At 48.7% G+C, this 9666-nt stretch overlaps 1 protein-coding gene across 1 annotated transcript in view; it reads right to left on the bottom strand.

Moving 5' to 3' along the window:
• Nucleotides 1-1916: 1916 nt before the first annotated feature.
• Nucleotides 1917-9666, bottom strand: part of HIVEP3 (human immunodeficiency virus type I enhancer binding protein 3) — a 289763-nt gene continuing 282013 nt past the window's right edge. Inside the window, exon 11 of the mRNA XM_027694016.1 lies at nt 1917-8049. Coding sequence (XP_027549817.1) covers nt 7231-8049 — 819 coding nt within the window. The 3' untranslated portion in view covers nt 1917-7230. The remainder of the gene's footprint in view (nt 8050-9666) is intronic.

Below are 9666 nucleotides of genomic sequence, written 5' to 3'. Positions count from 1 at the left end.
TTTTTTTTTAAAGGGAAAATCATTCCTCTGGTAGTGGCAGAAGCACAAGCTGGAGGGGCTGGTGGTGTACCTGGAACAAACCTCCCCATCCCACCCCCTCCAGCCAAGGCTCAGTGCCTTCCACCAGCAGCAAGGAAAATCCAGGATGCTGTTAAGGAAGGATCCCAGCTTCCCCAAGCCCTGACTCTCACAGAATCACAGAATCACAAAATCTCCTGAGCTGGGAGGGACCCACAAGGATCATCCAGTCCAACCCTCAGCCCTGCACAGGCCCAGCCCCAAGAGTCACCCCCTGTGCCCCAGAGGATCAGCCAAACCCTCCTGGAGCTCTGGCAGCCTTGGGGCTGTGCCCACTGCCCTGGGGAGCCTGGGCAGTGCCCAACCAGCCTCTGGGGGAAGAACCTTTGCCTGAGATCCAACCTGAGCCTGCCCTGACACAGCTCCAGCCATTCCCTGGCTGCTGTCCCTGGTCCCCCAGAGCAGAGCTCAGTCCCTGCCCCTCCTCTGTCCCTGCCCAGGCAGTTGGAACTGCACTGAGGTCTCCCCTCAGTCTCCTCTGCTCCAGCTGAACACACCAAGTGCCCTCAGTGTCCTCCCACGGCTTCAAATCCAGGCCTTTCCCCATCTCTTTGCCCTGCTTTGGACACTCTCCAATGGCTCAATCCCTTCCCTCCATTGTGTCCCCCCAAACTGCCCCAATGTTGAGGTGAGGCTGCCCCAGGGCAGAGCAGAGCGGGACAATCCCCTCCCTCACCCAGCTGGAAACATTTTGCTCTCCCACATCTCCCCAGGCCCCCAGAGACTCTTTGGATGCACAAACCAAATGGTAGATCCACTTCCACTGCCCCTGGCAGACTCTCAGAGCAGGGACAGCAGCAAGAGTGTCCTCCTTGGAGCAGAGGAATGCAGAGCACAGCACCCACCACCCCCAGCTTTCCAACACAGGAGAGCCCTGGGGAGCTGGTACCCAAGGCTGGGCATTGCTGACCTTGATTGGTACCCAAGGCTGGTCTGGAGTTTGCCCCTGGCCTTATGAGGAGGCCACAGTTGCTGTCTAGTTGGGGAAGCTGAGTCAGGGAGCAGCCAAGTGCTGGGAATGGTTAAACTTCCTTCTGGCTGCTGGATAAATTCAAAAGGAGTCATTGCTGCAAAGCCAGATGGATCTTAGAGAGGAGGAAGGCAGAGGTTTGTGCCCTGCCAACACCTCTCCCTCCTCTCAGTGCTGAAATGTGGCTTTTCTGAGACTAAATGGAGACCAGACAAGCTTCTCCACCTCTTCCCTCACCTCCCTCATCCAGAATTCCTTCCCTGCCCTGCTTGGTGAATCCCCCCCTCCAGCAGCCCCTGAACTTGTCAGCAAACATCCCCCAAAGGCTGCTCAGCCTCTGGAGCCCAGGGGTGAGGGGGAGCAGGGAGCTCCTGCCCAGAAGGGTTTCCTGGTGCATGGAGCTGAGCTCAGTTCCTTGGGGGAAGGAATTAGCACAGGGAAATTCTCTTTTTTATTATTATTTCTTTTCTCTTTTTCCTAACGGTGTGCTCCCAGCCCAGGCTGGATGGGGCTCTGAGCAACCTGATTTAGTGAGAGGTGTTGGGGTGGAACAAGATGAGCTTTAAGGTCTCTCCCAACCCAAACCATTCAATGAATTCTGGACCCTGCAGAGCCCCAACAGAGCATCCCCCATGGCCTTTGCTCAGGGTTTCTGTGCTGTGAGGAGGAAAAACTGGGGAAAAAATAACAAAATTGTGGCATTTCTTTAGGGCAGAACTTCACCTGCAGCTGGGGGGGTCAGCAGGGATGGCTGGCTGGGGGTGGTGACACTTAACCCAGGTTTATCCCAACATTCTCCATCATTTCCCAGGTCCCTGAGTTTGTGCTAAATCCAAGGACAATTAAAGACTGCCAGCCATGCAAGTAGTGATATGTTGGGACTTTAAAATTTATTCCAACATGCTATTTTTTTAAAAATATGCCCAGACTGAGCAGACAATCTGAGCTGTAGTAAAGGCAATATTATACTTGTAAAAACTTCTCATTCACAGTACAGATGTCATTTACAATAAGGGTCACAAACATCAAATACTGAGTATTTTTCTTTTTTTTTTTTGTTTTGTTGTTTTTTGTGAGTTTTTTGTTCTTTTTGTTTGTTTGTTTGTTTGTTTTTACATCAGACTGTGCTTTTACCTGCTTTTTTTTTTCTTTTTTGCACTGATATAACCATACAGACATTGCAAGATGCAAGTGTAGAAACTGGAGTTAAAATAAAATTACAGGCAAAACTACCAAATTACATTGTAACGCTGTACATATTTACAGTACCATTTTTTGGAATGTATTGCCATTTTAAGAACATATAGAAACTTTCTACAGACTATTCCACTTACAGAATACATACACCTTTTAGAAAAAAAGGCAAATATTTATCTTACATGAGACCATGTATATTAAATTTGCGTACACATTATTATTATTATTATTATTTTACATTACATTTACTAAAGTGATCGTAAGTGCCATCATATCTCAGTAATGAAAACAGGTTGGTTTTATGCCATCAGGACTGATTTTTTTTCTTTTTTTCCTTTTTTTTTTTTTTGCAAATAATTTACAATATTTTTTTTGTGTAAATACTGTGCAATAGATGGAAATAATAAAAGAGAAGAAAAAAAAAAAGGACATGATGAAACGAAGTCAGCAAAGGAAAAGCTACTGCAAGGACAGCAGGGAAGGGCTAGATCAAATCATCAGGGTTTGGCATGAAAATTGGACTCATTTTAATGATTTTCCACAAGTGTATTGCTTGTTCAGGTGCTGTTTCTGTGGATTTTAAAGAAAACCAGGTAAAGTGGAAGTTGGTTTAAGGGAAAAACCAACTGTGCTGCAGATCTGTGGGTGGAGGGGAGAGCAGAGCGAGGGGGAGGTTGTGCCTGGCAGGGCTCTGATGGGAAGGACCCCGGGATGTGCTGCTCCAGCTGGGAATCCCAGTGGCATCTCCTGCCCCTTCCAGCCCAGGGCAGCTTGGACAGGGCTGGAGTGGGATTTGGAGCAGGGTTTGGAGCAGGATTTGGAGCAGGGTTTGGAGCAGGGTTTGGGACCAGTGGGTGGCTTGAAGTGCCGGCCAAGGAGTGTCACTTCCGGGACACCTGGAATGTCACCCCGTGGGAGCAGGTGATGAATTACATTTCTCAGTCATAAATTACAAAGTCACAGCTACTTCATCAGGATTTTTCAGAGTTTCCTGCTGCGGTTCCTGGGTATCCAGCCAACAACCTGGGAATAATTGGAGCTGGCAGGGATCTGCTTCGAGGCACGGGGGCGTTTTGGGGAGTCAACAGCCCCCTCTCTTCATCCCATGGCCTGCTCAGCCCTGCAAGACCCTGAACTCTGTGACCTTGACAAAACCTTGATAAAAGTAGCTCAATTCATGCTTAAGCACAAAGAATTTCCTAAAACTCCAGAAATGCTTAAAGCTCAAGCCAAGGTACAGGTGCTTTATGAGCTCTGGCTGTGAGTCTTGGTATTTAAGATGACTGTGTCAAGGAATTGTTCCAGAGCACGGGCCAAGTCCTCTGTGCAGGATGATTTCTTGGATGCCACAGCATCTGTTTGCCATGGAATACCTGCAGTCATGGAGCTGCACAAACAGCTTATCAGGGAAGGAAATATCCGAGCAGGGTTTGGGCTGATTACCCACAACAAAGAGGAGCAGCCAGGCCCTGGAGGCCACGTGCCTTCATGGATTATAAATTTAAGAACCTCTGCCACGAGAAAAGCAGGGGATTTGATTTCCACCTGCTGATGAAAAGGAAAGGCTGGGCTCTGCTTTTTCATTTGCCTATTTGCATTATTAATACATTCTCTTGCAAATAATACTGCTAATTGCTCTGCAAAGCATCTGTACCAACCTAACCATCCTTGCAGCCCTTGTGGGAAGCAAAATAGGGTCCATCATCCCCGTTTTGCAGACAGAACAGACATTCAGAGTGATATTAAAAGCTGTGGCCACCAGATGTGACACAGGGGAGCCAAAGGGGGATCTGGGTGGGAACAGCAGCCAGGGGTGACGGCTGGGTCTCGAGCCCTGCTGGGAATAACACCCAAAACCCTCCAAAAATCACCAACATTCCTGTGCTCCTTGGCTGAGTAGGAGGCAGGGGGAGACACGTTTGCACAGGGTCACACTCACCCTGCCCGCAGACAGAGATGCTGGTGCTGGCGGGGAGGGGACGCCCTTCCCCGGAGCTCTGAGCTGGCAGTGTGACCATTTAGCCCTTAAATTGCAGTTAGGGGGGGTTTTTTGTGAGCCTTTTTGCCTATCCAATAGGCCGTATTGCCCTGGGGAACAGCGTGAAGCACCATTTCAGCCCAGCCAGAGCTTCCCCCTTCTCTGTTGAGAAGCCGAACTGGGTCGAGACTCAGCCCTGGGGGGTTCGTGCCCATCTCCTGAGTTTGCAGCGGCCCCTCCGGGTGCCCTCTCCGTGCTGGGTGTGGGATCCGAGCAGGGCATGACCCTCACAGCTCCACAGCCCTTCCCCAAAACTCCTCTCCCTGCTTTTATTGGCCCTGGGTGAAGAGCCTGGCTGCTCTGCAGCCCAGATGCAGAAAGCTCCAACTCATCCTGAGCTGCTGGAAAAGCTTCAATAATAATAATAATAATAATAATAATAATAACAATAATAATAATAATAATAACACACCACAAAAAATCAATAAACCAATGTAATGACTTCTGTGTTTTCTTGGGCTTTTTTCCTCCCCCACTCTCTCCATGAAGGACAGAGGGGAACAAAAATCCACGCAAAATATCAACAGGTCAAGGATTCAAATGCAGTTACAGAAAGAAGCTGAGCAAATATGATCTAGCCCAAAGCTCGTGGCAAATGCACCAAAAAAACCCAGGATGCTGAGTGCACAACTGCTGCAGTAATTTTCTTTATGTACAATTTTTATATATATATATATATATGTGATATATATATATATATAAAATTAAATACAAAAAGCTACCGTGGAATAATGTTAAGAGTGTGACAAAGAGGCAAAAAGTGGCAGAAGTCAGGAGAGTAACGAAATTTGGTGGATGATTTCCAGGGATTTCACACCAAGCCTGGTTGAGCACACCACTCCCAGTCATCCTGATATTTAGCACACACTTAAAGCCTGAGAGCTGAACTGAGCTCCAGCCCCTGCTCCTGCCACGGGATCTGAAAAAGATCTGAAAGCAGGACCAGCTTCCAGGCTTGGGGCCAAAAAAGGGGAAATGGGAAAAAGGGAAACCTGATAAAAGTGCTAATTAGGGTATAAATGGGCTCTGGATGTTGTTTGGGTCAGTGTCACAACCTTAATGTTATTTCCATGATATCTCCTTTTGTACTTAATTCCCTTTACAAGAAGAGAAAAAAAAAAAGAAAAGAATCACAGAAGATTATTAAAAAAATTTCTATTCTTTGCCCGTGAGACGGGAACAGTTCATAGCTCATCAAGTCTGGCAAGGAAATATGTTCTCATTCAGGGTTTTATTTGATTCCTTTTATTTTTTTTCATTTTTATTTTTTTTTTAAAAAGTGTATTACGTACCCGATAAACTGGAACAGCTCTGAAAGAAGAAAGAACTGGTCCACTGGTTAAATATTTATATCTTTTTTTCTTCCTTTTTTTAATGTTAAAATAAAAAAAAAAAAGAGGTTTGTACAGATTCCATAGACCAGAAAACCCTCTGAAGTAGTAAAGAACCTGCTGTTTGCTGGGGCAAACTCTTGGATATTTCTGTTTTAAAAAGAGAATTAATGTGCCAGAGGGGAACGGCTCCGTGGGGTCGCTCTGGATTTGGTATCTCTTGGCAGTAGAGGGATGGGCATCCTTAAAAACCTGCTCTGGCAGAGTTGCTGTGCATGCAGAACAAGCTGGGTGCAAGCATTGACCATCCAGCATCACCACGTTTGAGCTTCCAAAACAGCCCAGGACGGGCCCATCGGCACAAGGGCTGCGCTGGGGACGTTCTGCTGAAAGGAAGAAATGAGGGGGAAATGAGACACAGAGTCACCGGTGAGTTCCAGCCCCGACACGTGCAAAGGAGCAGAGCCCAAACCGCTCCTGCATCCCCAGAGCTCCACGGAGCCAAACCAGCCAGGGCCGGGCTTGGGATGGATGGGATGGGATGGGATGGAGGGACTTTGTCTGTGACCAAAAAATGACAGAGGAAAAAACGGTTGCAAGGCTGAGTTTTGTTCCCCCTGGAGAGCGAGGGAGGGTGTTCTCAGAGGGCTCTGCAGCCCAGCCAGGCCGGGGCTCAGGCACAGCTCTGCCGGGCGGGAGGGAAGGATTAAAGCGAGCAGGGGCCGGCTCGTCCAGCGAGAGACACCGATCCTGGCCCTGGGGCTACATTCCATACATTCCTATGTTCTCGCAGTTCAATCTTTGAAGAAGAACCTTTTTTTTTTTGTTTTTCTGTCCCTTTTTTTAGAAAAGTGCTTTGCTGGGTCCTGCGGGAGGGAGGGCTGCTCGTGTTCGGCTTTTCCCTTTCGAGGGATCGTTTCTCTCCCTTCGAACGCCCCTCCCCTGCTCGAGGAAGTGCTACTTTCACGTACAAGTTCAGGGTAAACACGTTTTTTTTTTCAAATGTAAAGCAGTTTCAACTGTTTAAAGCACAACCATAGGCAACCAGAGGGATGCGAGAAAAAAAAAATACCAAGCACTTTGCAAGAATTAAATAAAGCATGTAATAAATACGAATCATAAACTTCTGTACACAGGAGCAAGGGTTTGGGTTTTTTTCTTTTTTTTTTTAATCATTTAATCAATATAAAAAAAAAGTTTTTTCTGTTTGTTTTTTTGTTTTCAGTGCATCTTCTTCCTCTTAAAATGCTTAACCCTTTCCTTTCTGCATCTCTCAGGCCCAGAATTACGCACACCTAAATGGCAAAAAAGACAAAGGTCTAACAAACCCCCTTTCCAAAAAACTCTAAAAAAATATTCACAGCCTCAAACAGTTTTGTACATTTCAAGCAACAAAAGGTATAGAAAAAGGCACAAGTAACTGCATACATGTGGAGATAATACCAGACTGGGACAAAGAAAACCAGGACTTTTCCATGGGTTTGGTCATTCACTAGAGTGCTTCTTATCGGTGATTATACTAAAGGAAATAGTGTTGAAAATGTCTGTTGATTTTACAGAGGAAGCCTAAAGGTGGAACAGATGGAGGTTTAAGTACTTCCCGCGTTTTCATCCACCTATGTTTGAGTTTGACCTAAAGCTGCGTGCTCTGGGTGGGGGCTGCTCTTGCCGGAGGTGCCCCCTGGGTGCCCGGGCTCCCCGGGGAGGTTCGTGGGGCGCAGGGGGAGCGGGTGGCTGGGGAGGGGGTCCGGGGGGCCGCCGGGGCTGCTGCCGCCGTCACACGGGGGGGCATCTGAGATGAAAGTGCAGGGTGACTCAACAGAAGTGCTCGAGCTGCCAGATTGCTTCTTGCCCGTTTTTTGGGGGGGTTCTTCCTCCCCGCTCGTCGGAGGCTTTGGACAGTGCTCGTGGGGTGTGCTGGGGCTGGCCGGGCCCGCCCGCTCCTCCGGGCTGGGCTCAGCCGCCGCTTGTACCCTGTGTTCCTCCTGCTCCGGCTGCTGCTGAAGCTCACTAGTCCTCATTTTCTCCTCCAAATAACCCCCGCTCAGCTCCGGGGACGGCGCGTACTTAGAAACCTTCGCGGCCGGGGACGCGGACGCCGCTGGGATTTGCGGCTCCTCATCCCCCCTGGGAGCCCGGCCGAACTCCGCCACGTCTCCGCTTCCAGAGGCGAAGTATCCAGCTTGTAGGGACACCACGGAGCTGGGCACCAGGCTGGGGTGGGAGCTGGGCCTGGCCTGGACCATCTGGATGCCCCCGATGGGGATCATGGGGTACGGGGTCCTGGTGAGCTGCTGCGAGTGCAGCGGGAGGTGGCTGAAGACGTTCTCCTCCCCTCGGCCCGGGGCGTGGAGGTCGTGCGGTGCCTGCAGGGGCCGGGAGCAGACGGGCTGGGTGGGGCCGGGGGAGCGTGGTGGGCTTCGGGGCTCGATCTTCTGTGCCAGAGAGGGAAGAGAAAGAGCTGGATCAGTGCAGGGAACGAGTTACACCTTTAGCATAACTAACGCGAGGATTGGGTTTAGCGTTTTATTCTAATCAATCGACCACGGAAGATGTGGAGATCCAAACCTTTAAGGAAAGGAGCAACACAACCCACAGCATTTCCCTTCTGGCTGCAAATGTGCCGTGGTCTGTTGGGGCACAGATCCAGGGCTTTGGCTTAGGCTTGGATCGTTATAAAATCAGAAATGGTTTGGGTTGGAGGGGACCATTAAGAGTCATCTAGTTCAACCCTCCTGCCATGCAGGGACATCTTCAACTAGACCAGGTTGCTCCAAGCCCTGTCCAACCTGGTCTTGAATGTTCCAGGGATGGGTCATGTACTACCTCTCTGGGCAACCTGTGCCAGGGCCTCCTCACTCTCTAGTAAAAAATTTCTTCCTTGTATCTAGTCTGAATGTCCCCTCTTTCAGTTTAAAACCACCACCCCTTGTCCTACTCTCAGAGCTGCCTCTGAGAGCCCGCCAGAGGATGGCAGTGGTTGCTGCCATCAGAGCTGCTTTGGAGCCCTTTCAGCCCTTTTTCAGCCCTGGGTTCCTGAGAGCCCAGAATAATGTTATTTATTTTTTACTGTACTTTCTTACAGCAGGATTGGACCCTCACAGCTGCTCATTGCAAGGGTGCTTCAGACCGAGTGAGAGGCATCACTAACTCTGGTTTGACCAAAGCACACCCAGTGTGGCCCCACCACCACCCTCATGGGTGAGATTTTCTCTAGAAACCAAGGGTTAAGGCCCTACAATTTTACCTTTTCCTCTTTCTCTCTCGGTGCTTCCCATAGTTTCCTAATGTACATCATGGAGAGATATGGGGCTAAACAGAAAGGGATTAATTAGTGATGAGGTCATAACTAAACCCCTACATAGGACTCCCAAGAAGGGGAAGCAACAGAAACTGAAATCAACTTTCCATTGAGATGGGGTTAGGGATAAAATGTGAGGATCCACTTCATTTCTTTGTAGGATTATGGAGAACAATTTCCTGACCCTGTGAGCTGGATCTCTATGAAGAGGTGACAAAGGAAAGCAGCAAAAGAGGGCAGAAAGGAGACAAAGCAAGAGCCACCGAAGGTGGTGGGTACTTGGTCAGCCCAAACACTTGCTAAATGTCACTTATCCACATGAAGTCTTGGCCAAATCACTGTAGGGATGCTGGGAACCCCAAAACAAATGATCTTTATGGTGCAACAGCCACCAGAAGGAGGAACTGCCTTCTGCAAGGGCCAGAGGGAAGAGAGATGGTCGTGGTGGGAGTTGACAGAAAGCCTTACACTGAAACTAAGCCAAGATCATCTTCGAGCTCTGTTTAGGACCTGAGAAATCTGCCTCTGGTCTCTCTTGTGGCCTTACCAGGAACGTAATTGTGCAGTGAAAGCCCTGCTGTCCATCTTGCTGAGAAATGGGAAGTTTTCCATTCAGGTCATTTTTGTTGCTTTGGAGACACATGAACAAAGCAACAGCAGTGGCTCTGGGAGCATGAACATGGAGTAAAAAGGTGTTTGAGAAGAAGCTGAAAGGTGAGAATGTGCAGAAAAGCAGGGGCTTATTATCTCC

The sequence above is a fragment of the Neopelma chrysocephalum genome, unplaced genomic scaffold (genome assembly GCF_003984885.1).
Source record: "Neopelma chrysocephalum unplaced genomic scaffold, ASM398488v2 Primary Assembly neopelma1_95b, whole genome shotgun sequence".
Classification (NCBI taxonomy): domain Eukaryota; kingdom Metazoa; phylum Chordata; class Aves; order Passeriformes; family Pipridae; genus Neopelma; species Neopelma chrysocephalum.
Note: the sequence above shows the minus strand (reverse complement) of the source record. Positions and strands in the feature narration are given on the sequence as shown.